The sequence below is a fragment of the Nelumbo nucifera genome, chromosome 8 (genome assembly GCF_055504915.1).
Source record: "Nelumbo nucifera cultivar China Antique chromosome 8, China Antique-T2T, whole genome shotgun sequence".
Lineage (NCBI taxonomy): Eukaryota > Viridiplantae > Streptophyta > Magnoliopsida > Proteales > Nelumbonaceae > Nelumbo > Nelumbo nucifera.
In genome coordinates, this window is record NC_142656.1 from 22,406,388 (window position 1) to 22,421,831 (window position 15,444).

Here is a 15,444-nt window from a genome sequence, read left to right on the forward strand (position 1 = left end):
CATCAATGAATACAGGAGGAAAAAAATCCCATTGAAAAGTTCTAAAGGAAATCTTATTATAAACAAACCTTGGCATTCGGATTTACCAAAAGGGAAAAATAGGTGTGCAAAATTTTCCCTTGTCAAAATATTTTCTCAAAAGTGAACTCTTTATTATAAACTCTTTGCGAAACACAAATCCATCAATCCAAAGACCAAAAAACCTCATCCATTTTATAAATAGAAATGAAATCATACTTATACTGTAACTTCATGCCTTTGGTCTATTTGTGCTTTTAATACTTGGTATGTGATGATGTAGACATGGAATAAAGGAAAGAAACCATGGAAGTAGAAAGCAAGTTTACTCATATTCTTTAACCAGTGACAATTTTATAATTTCTGGGTGCTTTGGATTTGAGTTTTCTAATAAACTTTCTAGTTTGTTAGTGTCTTAGGAATAGGGTTAGACATTTTGAAGGACCAATTTAGTTTTTAAGCTCATGCAAGGAGAAAAAAAATAATAATTTGCATTCCAAACCATATACAATAATTGCAAGCTAAAAAACTATGGCATGTGATTATTAAATTTTTGTACAAAATACAAGTGCAGAGTGCAGACCTCAGATAACAACTTCTCCTCTTTACGGTATAGATTTGAAAGCTCTGCCATTAATTCAGAATGCTTTCTCCTGCCCAGTCAAAAAAAAAGGCAGCATAAAATGTAAAAGCCAACAAAAAAAATCATACACAATTGCCTTGCCACAAGCAACAGAATCTTGTTCACAAAGGAGCATTATTAGATGCCCAAAATCAATCCTACTACACACATGTTTAGAAGAAAATCTGATAATGTCTTGAATATTCGTCACTTCAACTGAGGATAGCTTAAAGTAGTCTGACCATATGACTCAAATCAACACTGTGGCAGACAGGAGATAAGTGTTTGAGGGCATTGCGATATTATGGGCTCATTACTGAACTCATTTATTTGGTGGTTACCCAGCAAGATATTACCTTCCTTGTAAATGTTTCAAGTCAATTCATGTATTTTCCTAGACAGCCATACAGGGATGCAGTTATTCATATCCTACAGTATCTCAGGGTAAGACCGTAACAAGATGACTGTATGAGCAAAACAAACATCAGGCAAGAAACAATACTGAAAATTTGCCAACTGCTTTTTAAGCAAGATATCCTATCAATGGGAGGTGTACTGCTGGGTATTGCATCTTTATTGAAAGTGATTTTGTCAAGTGGCAGAGCAAGAAGCAGCATTCAGGTTTGAGGCAATACTGTCAATGCAACAAATAGATGACCAAATAGTTTTGGCCGCCCCATGCAACGACTTAACTAGTAGGTGCCTAGGTAATGAGTAATCAACCACAAAAATACTTGCTAAACCAAATATAAAGATGTATTCTTATCTATATGTTCATAAAGACTATATATGCAATAATAGATATGAAATAGAACATTCTGTGCCCCCACTTTGCAAACATAAAAAGGACAAATGGAAGGGCTAAGGGGTCATCTCATGATGGCTAATGTGGCTGGACAGGATGGCTTATTGCTATAATTTTTAGTGGATATTATATTTTTTATCAGCAATAAGATTAATTTTACTAAAATGGAATATCAATAAGATTAGTACAACATGATGACAAAGGAGTCAGCCCCCGATTATCAAAATCAAAGTTACATAGAAGCCCAAAACAGCAATAAAATTCAATTTTTTAGTGGATAATATAGTGATATAATAAAATATTTAGACCATATTAATCAATGAAACATGCCATTCAGCCATTAAAAAGTATACAATCTACTTGATAACTTATTCACTAAAAGAGAGAGCAATGAGTCATTCAATTCAACCACTTCATCCATTACCAAGCAGGCCCTAAGATATGAAATGGACAGTTCTTGTCTATTAGAAGACAATTACTGTCTAATGTGCTTCCCCTGCTTGTAAAATCTTAAAAAACACCACCTATTGGAAGAAGATTTACAAGCTCCCCCCCCGAAAAAAAAAAGAAAAAAAAAATATTCCACTCATTTTATGACTTGATTCCATTTTATTTACACTCCAGCCACATGCCATCACAAATACTTAACCAGCCCACGTTCATATAACAAACAACATAAAATCATATATAATATCATTTCTATATATTGACAAATACAATCAATTAAAACTATAAAATACATTGATGATTAACTACTTGCCATGAACCTAGTGATGGAGCAGCATTTACTTGGTTAGATCAGTTTTGAGTCTCTTTGGAAGCCCAAAAAGTAGCTAATAGATCTGAAGAGAAGGAAGAAGTGATAGTGGCCTTTAAAATTCTTTTGGCCTCATTCTCGCCATGAAGGAATCTCACAGTAAAAGAATCGGCAAAAACTAAAAGTGGGGTCTACCTAAGATCAATATCATCATCTAAGCCCTGTCCCAACTATATATGGTCAGCTACATGAATCCTGTTTCGCCATTCCATTCTATATAGTGACATATCCATTGTTAAATAATGGGTGCAGTCGGTTCTACTTAACATTCAACTCTTTTATTAGTTGTAGAGTCTTACAAATAGGATTTTAAGTTTCCTAGAAGTTTTCTGTTATTCCAAAATTACCATTTGTAGAAACTTCTGGTCTTACTATTTGTAGTAATTCTCATGGTTACTATTTCTAGTAACCATGCAAGTTACTATTTTCAGTGATTTCTAGTTTCTTCACATTGAGTTAGTTTTTGTTGAAATATGGCTGTATTTGCAAGTTATTCTTTTCTTCTTGATAGTATTCAGTAGTGGGATTATTTGTTATCTTTATTTTGGATCTTAGAAATCAGAATAAATTTTTGGTCCTCTATTTTATAATTTGCTGTTTTATTTACAGAAACTGATATAAATAGCAATGGGGGGCATATTCGGATGATCATGAGTTGGGCCAGGTCTTAACAAAGTAGTAACAGCAAGTTGGGTGGCCTGGGCCTGGCCCAGCCTTAATCCCAGCCTAATAATAAATGTCCACACCTAGGCTGGACCAAGCCAGGCATCAAAGCTTTCCATAAAAATTAATAAAATTATATTTAAAAAAAAAAAAGATGCAACTTAAAAAAGATGGATTGGAGACACATTTCAGGAAAAGCAGAAAAGAAAACAGAAATTAGTTCGTGGAAAACTGGAAAACAGAATATTATCAGTACAAGAAACAACAAGAACACACCGGAGAGAATGAAGATCGAGATGAATGTGAGCTTCATCCAATGTTATTTGAGATTTAAGTGCCACAAGAATAGCCTGCTGCTTTGCATTCTCAACTTGGGCTTCTACCCACTGCCTTTCACTTGTTCCAAATCTGTCTCAACATTGGAGGTATCACAGGCCATAAGAACACAACACAACACAAAAGACTAAAAAGCAGAAGCTTATAAAACACAACAAAGGAGAAAAACAAGAACAATGAAAATTGGACACCAGACAGCAAACAGAAGTAGAATATGTATGTGTGTGACAAATCCAAAATGTAATAACAGTAAATGAACAAATGGAAACCTAGTAAAAGGAATCAAACAACTTGAACAAGTGTGTAAATGCAAATACATACATAGAGCGAAGCCTTTGCAACTCAGCTACACGTTGATGGTGAGATTTCTCTGAATCTGCTGCTTTGGGAAAAAATGCCAGGAAATAGGTTAGTGGCTTTGTCTCTCATTCCAAAAATGACTAAAATTAACTTAGAACATAAAAGAACAAATTGAACAGATGAAATTCTGCAAATAAGAATCTTGGCACATGAACTGCATGCACTGTTTTTTCTGATTGGCAATTCAGGCTCAGTTTGGAAGGAGTACAAATACAAAACTGTAGAGTGCAAAACCTCATAATTTGTATTATTCTGTATGTATTTGCACTGTACATATTTGTATTTGTACTATTTCCAAACTAAGCCTCAGTATCACTTCTATTAATCCAGTATCACTATTCAGTTTAACAAAAATATGGAGTCATGGACCTTAAACAAGCAAGAAAAAATAAAACAAAACAGGCATAAATATGCACATATATACAGATTTGTATATATCTTTCGGCCTAAAATATCCCTGAGAGGTCTTGCTTCACCATTTGAAACACATTGAACTGGTGTTGACATGGCTACCCAAAAAGTGCATCATTCCCGCTCTCTCTACCCATGTCAATCACTCCCCTGGGGATAATTGAAAATGTAAACCATGTCACACAAGTTTCTTTTGTTAATACATTTTTTAAATTGTTAGTATGATTTGGGAAAGAAAAAGAAAAAGAGAACTTTGTTAAGACAAAAATTAAATTATACTGTAAATGGCATATACAAAGCCAAAATACTTGTTCTGTGCCATATCTAATGGGAATGTTTTTATCAACAACAAAAGGCAAGTTACTCAAAATCAATGGCAAGAAAAGAATACAAGGAGAATAACTGACAAAAAAAAAGAGAGATAAAAGGAACAGAAAACCAAAAAAAAACAACAAAAACCATCAAAGATGTCCCAACCAGTGCAACCCCAGCCAACACAATCAAACCAAAAACAGAAATATACTAGTCATTAATTGAGAGTAACAACTAACAACAAAAGCAGCAGCAGATAACTTGCTAGATATCCAAAAACATTATTTCAGTGACTCCACAAAGACCCAAAAACAGAGATTGCCCTTTTAGAACTCTGTTGTGCTTTTTCCCACCCATCCATCACTCCTTTAAGCATAATCAGATGAGTAGAATCATCAACTTCACCATCAAACACATGTTACACTTACACATCTAGAGCTTCTTGCTAACCATCCCAACCAAGTAAACTGCCTTTAACTCTCGGCTAATTTACTACTTTCTACAGATTCAGTCATCACCTTTAATGTCCCTTTGTCACAAATACCTGATTCCTCCAAAAAGAACAAACCAAGAAACCTATTTTTCTAGTAAGCTTGACAGAATGGCTGATGTCTGCCTCCATATCAGGGTCATGATGTATGTGAGATACTTTATCCATCTTCATTTCCTCATCCAAGGAAGATACCTCATCCTCAGATAATGCAGATTAAAAAGACAGTTTTCTTCAAAAACCATGTCCTCTCTCCTTTTGAAAGGACCTTCATCTCTTCTCTTCAGCACAGCCCCAATTGAACCATAGTCACCTTGATATCCCTCCATCCTCCACCTGCTCCTAAAGGCTGAATTCACTGATCTGAAGTTGCCCAATCATTTATGCAGGGGTAATATTTGTACCTTTAAGGCTATGAAATGAAAATTATAGAAGCTCCTATAGTTCTGACAGTCACCCATGTCCTCATTAACTACTATTTACCAATAATAAAGATACTATTAAATATATAATGTAAAGTTGTGCACAGAAGTGCAAATAAACCATGGAGGTCAAGGTCAAATACAGATATAGTGCAAGGCACCACACAAAATACACAACACATAGAGAGATCCACCCAGTGATGGCCTAATATCTCCTCCCACTATCTGTCAAAATAGATCATATGCATTTCTTTGAATTCTTTGTGTATCATTGCCTAATACATGATAAAGAATCTGATGCATTTGCAAACTATGTTCTGAGATCCTCAGGTGCCATCTAATATTCTTCTACTATTCCTCTCATTACTAAGCCCCCAAACAACAACAAAGGGAGTTTTTTTTTTTTATCATCAACAGCAAAGGGAGTTACTGTCCACTACATCCTACCCTTTGCTTTAAGTGGAATTCATACTATGTTTGTTAAGGAGCTTGAGGTATAGAGGTTTCTCAGGTATTCCACTTGCATATAAACTTAGCGGACATTGTATATGGATATTATTGTCTTTGCCCTGCCACTACAGTATTAATAAGATATTATCTTGTAGAGCAATGTAGAAACACATATTTCCCCTTCTTTCTATTCTTATTCTTCTTGCTTTTCTTTTTTTTTTTTTAATGGTTAAGTAAAATTTTATTAGAACCAACAGCAGTATAATACAACAAACTCCTTGGGGCAAAAAAGTAACTCTTACCGCCAAAGGAGCAAATAACACAACTTTACAGATCCCAGAGCCTATTTGAGCTTAAAAGCACAAATACATTCTGATTAGAGAGCCATTTTAAAGCTGAGATACACAACCCCATCTTGCCCACAGCACACCTAATTAGATCCTCTACCTCCCTACTCTTTCCATTGAAGACTCTCCTCTTTCTCTCATCCCACAGCACACCTGTTCTATTCTTCCAACTCATTTTCCTTTTCTAATCTTTTTTTTATCAGCAAGAAATTTTTTAATTAATAAAATAGCAAAAGTTACAATCAGTTACAAAGGTTATAGGTAGCAGAAAAGCATTAATCTAATCTGCACCCACATACAATTAGTTACAGTTCTGCCCAGTACAATGTAGATCTATTTGCCCCCTGTTTTTCTAGGGTACCCGTCATCCCATTTGCAATCCGTTTGACCCAACCAAACTAAGAGTTGATCCTCCTTGTAAGTATGTCAATTTCTCTGAAGATAAATTTGAGCTTCCAAGGTACTGATGTGATGTTTTTAGCCCAAGAAATGACCAGCAGTGAGTCCCCTTCTATTTCTAAGTCTGTTATTCCTATCTGCTCAGTCATCTTTAGACCTTGAAGTAGGGCTAGAGATTCAGCCTGTATTGAGTCACCAATACCTATTGGTCCTGAGAAGAGTGCCACCACCACACCCAGATGATTTCTAATCACACCCCTATGCCTGCCCTTCCTGGGTGACCAGAAGAACTCCCATCAAAATTTAGTTTTAGTTTTTTCGGTGCCAGTGGCTTCCATTCCGCACTCACAATTACTTTGGGTGCATCTGTTAGTGCTACTTCAGCCCAACTTCTTAAAATCTCATTCATGGAGAAATTTTTGAATAGCTCCATGGTCTCCACCCAATGTGCAGTTCTGATTTTTATGGCTTCAATAACTTCCTCCTTTGATTTACTTTTTCCAGAGAAAATTCTTAGGTTCCTTTCCTCCCACATAGTCCATATTGTAGCTGCTCTTGCTGCCTTCCATAAGCATTTTCCTCTTTTCTTCTATTGTCTCGGGAAGGAAGGGCTGAAAAGACTTACCACATCCTGTGGGGGAGCCCATCTGCATCCAAAGAGAGAACAAACAACATTCCAAATACCAGAAACAAAGGAGCAAGATAAAAGTAAATGGGGTAGGGTTTCACAACAATCAATACAAAGGACACGCACATGAGGAGAGAGGCATTTGTTTGGCCTCCTTTTCTGTAGCACATCACAAGTGTTTACCTACCCTAAGAACACTTCCCAACAGGAAGCTTGTACTCTTAGAGGGATCGGTTTACACCATATTTCTTTCACTAGGAAGTTCACCCCCATAGGATCAAAGTGAGTGAGCAAACCAAAGAAAGATGCACAAGAAAATAAACCATCAGGAGTTGGGGACCAAACTCTGCTATCAGCTATAGATTGATCTAAGTAGACCCTCTCAAGTGTAGAGATTAAAAGCACCAGAGACTCGCATTCATTTTCCCTCAACCCTCTTCTAAACCCAAAATCCCAAGAGATACCAAAGTCTGAGAGCATACCAAACCTAGCAACAGGTTTGTTTTTAAGGTTTGATAAGGAGTAGAGATCCAGGAATTTAACCATAAGAGGCACATCCCCAACCCAAAGGTCTTCCCAGAATAAAAACTTTATTTCCGCATCCAATATCGAACCTGATAAATTGAAGAAAGGTTGGTAATACCTCATAGATTGCCTTCCAGTGAGAGTTTGGAGCTGCATTGGAAGCTAGTTTTGCATCTCAGTCGTTAATTGCTTCACCATGAATGCTTTTAATGACCATGAGCCACAACCTATCTTCTTCACAAGGAAATCTCCACAGCCATTTCCCTAGAAGGGTCTTATTTTTCTTTAATAAGTTCCTTATACCTAGGCCACCCTGCTCCTTAGGGTAACAAACTTGCTCCCACTTCATTAAATGATCCTTGTTTTCATCGCCAGGTTCCCACAAAAAATCCCTCAAAATCTTCTCCAATTTCCTAGCTATTTCATCGGGATCTTAAAGGTGGAGAGGAAATAAGTGGGTAGGTTTGCTAGGGTAGATTTTATCAAGGTGATTCTTCCCCCCAAGGAAATAATTTTCACCGGGATCTTTCTTATCCACCCAAAAAAAAGTATAGAAAATAACCCAACTTCTTTTGCCCTCTTGCACTTCATGGGTACATAACTAAGCATCTTCTTCACCATTCTCATACACAAGAAATTTGCTTGCCAAACAAAATGGTTTCACTAAAGCTAACCTTGTGTGAGAAGTTTGACAAACATAGTGAACCACATGAATGCTTTTGCCTAGGGCACCAAATTGACCTAAATTTATGCTACTCCACCACTCTTTCTTATTAGTTTATTTTAGAAAGACCAAAGGAGATTGTATCTTTTGGATCATCCTCCCAGACCTTTTGCTGATCACAATCCGATTCCACTTCCACCAAAGCTACCCCAAGACCTTCAACCAAATCATGTATGTGTCCATTGCCATTGCAACAGTGGTCTTCTAAATGTTGGGCCATATACTATTAGCAGTCTCTGGTCTCATAGATTTGTTGAGAGGGAAAAAAAAAACTTTTTCCCCAACGAAGGTGGCCTAAAGTTAAGTACAGGTCTCTTTAAAGTGATATAACAAAAACAAAATGCAGACTCATACAAAATAAAATCCAGGTCTGCCCCAAGAATCTCCAGCAGAAAGTAAAATGGTATGAAGTAAACTGAAACAACAGTTAGACAGTTTTTCTTAACAGAATAAAAGCTTACTACCTCCTAAAGACATTCCACAACTATGAAGCCACAGGAGAAATATGGAGTACTTAGGACACCAAGTACCCTCATATAAACCCACAAATTCTAGCATCAAGCCCCCTTTTCTGTATATTATGGTAACAGGACATCATATGATCAAAATAAAATAGTTTATATTGCAGAAGAATCTAAACCAGATTAGAAAGTTCCATGGACAGAAATTTACACTTTTAACTGAAGCAAATTAAATGCAATAGGAACCACAGATGAAGAATACCTCGTACTAAACAATTTGAGATGTCATCAAGGCTCACCCATGAGCATTTAGCTTTACCCTCCTCAGCAACCAATCGAAAAGGACCCTGATTGAGAACATAATAACACCATCAAAATATAAGAAAATGCAAGGCTGAGAATGCATAATAACACATCAATAAAAAATCGGAACAAAAAAAGGGTAGCCCAGTGCACAAGGCTCCCACCAATGCAGGGGTCTGGGGAGGGACAGATGTACACAGCCTTGCCCTTGCAGATACAGAGAGAAGCTGTTTCCACATCAAAATACAGAATAATGTATTGACAAGAGCAAAAAAAAATTCTTTCATCTTAGAGATCTAATGGCATTCAAAATCACAAAATAAAATGGCTATAATTCCTAAACCATGGGTCATCAAATGCTAATGAAATTAGATCATTAACTTTTTTTGAAGATAAAATCATAAAATAAAATAATTTTTATTTAGTCAAAAAAGCAATTACAAGGAAGGTGATAAGCAAAACCCAGAGAACCAATCAAATAAACCCCAATCCCTAAATAAGAAAACCACCCCAAACAGAGAATAATCCTTTCGACCCAGCTAAAAGAAAAAACTACACTGCAACACTAAGACAGGACAAATCAGATCATTAACTTCTCCCTCTAAGACAGGGCAAGTAGCATATAAACTAAAGAATAAAACCCTATTCAGGGACATCACCTAACAGCTTAAGTTTTTAGGCCAAACGGTTCCTTGATATGGTATCAGAGCTGGTTTGACCAAGTGGTCTAGTGTTCAATCCTCATTAAATTTCAGCATAAGGTATTGGTGGGCCTGTGCCTGTCCATACTTCAAGCCTGATGGGCTTTCATGTGAAGGGGCGTGTTAGAGAATAAAAACCTATTCAGGGACCTCACCTAACAGCTTAAGCTTTTAGGTAGAACGGTTCCTTGACATCTATTAAATCTACAGTGCTGAGAAAAATGTCCTTGACAATCTTTCATGTTCTATCCTAGAAGACAACAACAGAAACTTTTAATGATAAATAGGACATATTTTTTGTATTTCTTAATATTTTCTATATTTTTAGTAGAGTCCCTTGTTAGGCTACAGCCACCCTTGGTGCTCTTTGATTCCTCAGTTGCTTGTATGCATCAAAAGCCTATTATGTTAATATATATCTTTTGCAGTTGCCAAACCAAAAGAAGCTACTAAAAAAGACAACTAGATGAAGTGATACCATTTCAAACTGCTTCACAAACCATTGCTTTAGCTCCTTTGTACAAGCAGAATCTCCATTCAAGTATGAACGGAAGTCAGAGTAAGCCAGGTAAATTCCATCCTCTGCATAGGGAAGTTATAGTCAAAACACGTCAGATGGTGAAAACAATGACTAATATAGCAAAAAATGCCTATACTTGATCCCCCCTTGTTCATGTAGTGCAATTTCAGCTAATATTGTGAGAGTTTTTTCCTCTCACTTGATGCGGGTTTTTTGTTTGGAAAGTTTAGTTATGGTTTTCCTTTAATTTCTGATTTCTTGCATCAAGCAATTGACAATCCTTGAAGCAAGGTTGCACCATGTGGTATCCAAATCCCACCGACTGTTCTAGAATGTTAAGAAAAAATAGATTCATTAGTAGCTATTGCCAGAGGAAGCTAATGATTTTACTTGGGATTTTACATGATTATTGATAGTTGGGAGAAAACTTAGTTGATTTCTTTTCTTTTCTTTTCTTTTCTTTTTTTTTTCTTTTTTTTTTTTTTTTTTTGGGGGGGGGGGGGGGGAGGGGGGGTGGATAACGCTTAGCTGAGTTTTATTTACCTATCTGTAAGTATAGAGACCCAAACGTCTTTAGGCCCCGTTTCAGTCACAGGAATAGGGGTCCTGAATTGGAATCCCATTCCTGCTGGAATGGCATTCCCCCATTTGAGGGAATGGCCATTCCCTGCCCCTCCCTTGGGAATGAAATCCCATTCCTGCTGAGTCCAATTCACATTCCCATTCCAGTCTGAACCAAACAGACTATGGGAATAGACCATTCCGATTCCGAAGGATTTTGGTTTCGATTCCGACTGCGAACCAAACGGACCCTTAGTTCATTTAAAGGGTAGGGAGTTAGGGTTTTAGGAGAATTAAGCAGCAAATAATAAATAACAAGAAAGGACACCTTGGAGGCAAGGATGTTCTGTTTTAAATGGATTGATTAATACAATTTCATACCTCATCTATCAAAAGAAGATTATTCAGTGAAGTTTCACCTTATTTTCTACCTTTTCTATTATATTTGGTTATATATTCTTTCAGCCTTTGATTTCATATATTTCACAAGTCTAGAGAACAAGACCAAATAATCTCCCTTACCATATAGCAAAATAATTATTAAGTAAAAAATCCAGGAAATACATGAAGTAAAATGAAAAAAAAAATGCAGCCTTAAGCTTAAGAGTTAAAGTGAAGAGAATACCATCACCGGAATGACAGTGAGCCAACTCCTGTGCAGTAGAAGCAATTCTTCCAAGAACTGCATTCATCTAAACACAATCAAACAAGTCAGAGAACCTTGAAAATGTCATGGAACAGTGTTTTAAAAGCACAAGGCGCAAAAAAAGTGAAAGGGCCAATTTACGCCTGAGGCACAACGTGTAAGGCAAGGCGCAAAATTACAAAAAAAAATGTCAGAAAATTCAAAAAATGCCAAAAATAATTTTGAAAAATGCAAAAAAAAATCAAAAAAAATATTAAACATAACGTTAATAAAAAATATAAACGTAAATTTTAAAATAAATGTTTCAAAAAACCTATTATCTAAAATTAAATAACATAAACATAACATGTAAAGCGTATTCAAATGAAAATTTAAAAATAAAAGCAAACATATAAAGCATTTTCAAGTATGTAAAACCCACAATCTCTTTTTTTCCACAATTGCGTTACTTCAAGTAGCTAATGTGATGTAAAACATAATGCACTCATGACTCTATGAGTCGCCTTTGTACCACGCCCCTCGAGGCAAGCCCGAACAAGTCCATGTTAGGGTCTTAAATTCTTATTTATCACATAAAAATAATGATTTTATAATTTTAATTGCCTTTTAAGAAGAAATTTTATTGGAATGAATAACATTAACAAATAGGGGGGCCGGGGGCCCCGGCCAAGCCGTTAGGCTCAAAAAAAAAAAAAAAGCAAAAAGCACAAAATTTTAAAAAGGACACGCCTGGGCTGAGGCACAAGGCACATCAGGTGTGTGCCTTTTGAAAGGGGTGCAACTAGGATTTGGGCAAGGCGCATACCCTAAAATGCGCCTAGCCTGTGCGCCTAGGCGCACCTTTTAAATCACTGCATGGAACCAAGCTTGTTGTGTGAAAATTCTTATATGATAAATTACAGCTCACACCCATAAATTGTTTCTTCAGTTCCTGTTGTGTTCTATACCTCTTCATGTCTTTAGGTATTGTTGATTTGTCCATCACCTATCTCCTTTCATGTGGTAAGTTAGACCCTAAAGCCATCCCATGTGTCTTCCTTGGGCATCCTTCCTCTTAGAGGAGAAGCAGATCTAGCTTGGACGTGACCCTTTTGACAGAGAGCCCTTCTTCTTAGGCTCCTATCATTTCCTCAGGGGGAGAGTAGAGTAGAGAAGAGGCACTTTATTAGAGAAAAACTTGAGAAGGGAGAATTGTGTTCTCCATATGTCAATTTCAAGGAGCAACTTGTTGATGTTCTCACAAAGGGCCTAAATAGTCTACGGATTGTAACAAGTTGGGCATGATTGATATCTACAACCTAACTTGAGGGAGAGTTCTATAAATTCTGTTATTTGTGTCGTAGTGACACTATTGTCTTTTTACCTTTATTGTATTCTGTTATTTGTGTCGTAGTGACACTATTGTCTTTTTACCTTTATTGTACATTTGTACTGCCACCCTAATATAAATAATATACTAGGTATCGTCAGCCTAGTTTTTTGAGCCTCCAGTACTTTTTCTCTTCTTCTCTTCTTTCCACTCTTCCCTCTCTTTCTCTCTCATTTCTCTCTGTTTTGTACTTGGATAATAGAAACAATATTAAAGATCACTTGTGAGCTGTGATACTAGAATATACAGGCCCATTAGGGAGGGACTTCCAACAAAGCATAGTTCTTATCATCTATGATACCCAGATACCCGTACAAGGGTGCCATATCATATTGGATACTTTAATTCTCACTGTAAATTTTGTATCCAATACCATATCCAGCCGCATCCTCAATTCCCAATGTAAATTTTAGTATCCAATAACATATCAATCTGCATCCTTGCCATATCCAGGTAACATAGCCTATCATTCCTCCTCCAAGGCTGGAGGTTGAGTTTCTCCTTAGGCCACACCAAATTGGAGGTAGAAGGGGATTTCAAGTTGTCATTTGATGGATGAGGAATGAGAAAGAAAAGCCATGGACATACCACCATCAAATCAGATGAATGAGATCCCTAACTGCTAGAATAGTCAGATCATTGAAGTAAATTAGGAGATCAGAAAATGAGATGGCAGACACCATATAGTTGGAACAAAGCTTAGTTGAGTTGAGTTGAGTTGAGCAATGAGATGGCAGACTCCCTTGCTAGGAATGGTGCACATTGATCTGTGTGTACTGGGAGCTTCCAGAGTAGATAGTGATATGCACGGGCTTTAAATAGAATCATTAGAATGGATTGACGAAACAGGATTCATGTAGCCAACCCCATATAGCTGGGATAAGGCAAGGATGATGATTATGATGATGATGTTTGCTGTACTCTGCATTTTTTACGGGTTTCGCTGTACACTGCATTATGTGATTCATTTCATAAATGAATAAAAGTCTGAATCAATTTCTTGGCGATCAGAAAAAAAAAAAAAACAATCAAAAGAAACAAGAGCAAACAATTTTGTAACTGATATCGTCCATATGATTTGAAGTCATTACTATACAAGTAGACATCAATACATGCTTGCATTTCCAACCTCAACAGAGAACAGCTGTACTATTTCAATCACATTAGCATATAAAGGTTGAATCAAGTTACATTATCATTAAATCAATAATGCATTTACTTTTGCCAAATTAACTATATCAATTACCTCTAAATTTCTAGCTGAAAGCCTATCATCTAATGCAGTAAGTTGTCCATTAACTGTTGATGTTGCTGCTACCCTTGCCCTTCTTCCTTGAATCAAAGCTGAAGCTTGGCCCGTGAGCAAATCAAATTGGGTCTGTAAATAGCTAAGCTGTTTCTGCAATTCCAGTGCTTCTGCCTTGTAAGCCAACGTAGCATCCCTAGAGATGAAAATCCAAGACATCAATGGCGGGGTAAAAAATATCAAAATGCATCACCAATACGAAAATACCAGAACAACTAACAAGATATGTCAGGGCAAGCTAGCAAAGGCAATGCATACACATATACATACATACAATATATACCGATGGATAAATATTCTTGGTCACCATATTCTATCCTTTAAAATACCTCCCAGCCATAAGCAGCTTATTCATCTCCTTCAAACACATCATCTTGCCTGTCCCTTTCCTCATCCCACTCATTTATCTCTCCTTGCTATGATCTTTTTCAAATTCTCTTCCTTCGTACTCCTTTCACAAGCTTCGAAAGCCCTTCTAGCAAACTCCTCCCCTCCAAAAAAAAAAACAAACCAACCAACCTAAGCCCTTGCGAACCCTAACGTCTCTTTTGGCCCATTTTTCAATCTCCACTCCCCCCCCCTTCTCTTTCACATTAATTGGCTGAACCTCAGTTATGTTCTTATCAATGTATTTACCACCTTCATCAATCTTTTCCTCTGATCCTGATTCAGCCTTCACTCCTTTCTCAACAGAAGACAACCGCTGTGTCTCCCCCTCCATTGACACTTGTGGTTTAACCTCCCATTCCTTTTCTGCCTTCTTCTTCAAACTTTTGAACTTTGTCCCTCTCTTCTTGTATGCCATCTTAAATTTGTTTGTAGGGCAAGCACTAATCAGGCCATCCTTTAATCTTGAAAAGACCTTGGAAGTTAGAAAGATGAACAATATGGGCCTTACTTGAGTCTCTAACTTTCTTCAACACCTCTGATGTATCATCAACTCCTTTGTTCACAGCAATCCTTCTTCGTCCCATTTCAACTCCAAGCCTATCAACAGGAACTTCCAACTTTAGAAACTCCTCACAAACTACTGGTAAATCTTTATCTCCTTTTTCACCTGCACCCTCTTCCAAACTCTTGTTTTGGCACCTCTTAAAAACCTCCCCTCCCATCCTTCCTTCCCTTCTTTCAACTTCCTCTTCTCAATCCCCTAAACATACCTCCTTTACTTCTCTTTCTTCTCCTAACTTATCAAAACCCAAATCAAGCGAAGCCAAGCTCCCCTCCTGAGTCGACTTTGACGGAACC

General features: G+C 36.9%; 1 protein-coding gene across 3 annotated transcripts in view; it reads right to left on the bottom strand.

Moving 5' to 3' along the window:
- The window catches only part of AUG3 (HAUS augmin-like complex subunit), a 48,912-nt gene that overhangs the window by 13,579 nt on the left and 19,889 nt on the right, over positions 1 to 15,444 (bottom strand). The window contains exons 4-10 of one of the 3 annotated variants that reach the window (XM_010275321.3): positions 14,137 to 14,332; positions 11,501 to 11,567; positions 10,273 to 10,376; positions 9,053 to 9,137; positions 3,583 to 3,637; positions 3,202 to 3,333; positions 602 to 671 (exon numbers count right to left, since the gene is read on the bottom strand). In XM_010275321.3, the coding sequence (XP_010273623.1) occupies positions 602 to 671; positions 3,202 to 3,333; positions 3,583 to 3,637; positions 9,053 to 9,137; positions 10,273 to 10,376; positions 11,501 to 11,567; positions 14,137 to 14,332 (709 nt within the window). Of the gene's footprint in view, positions 1 to 601; positions 672 to 3,201; positions 3,334 to 3,582; positions 3,644 to 9,052; positions 9,138 to 10,272; positions 10,377 to 11,500; positions 11,568 to 14,136; positions 14,333 to 15,444 lie in introns of all 3 variants that reach the window. The other 2 variants (XM_010275320.3, XM_010275319.3) reach the window with 2 other exon arrangements.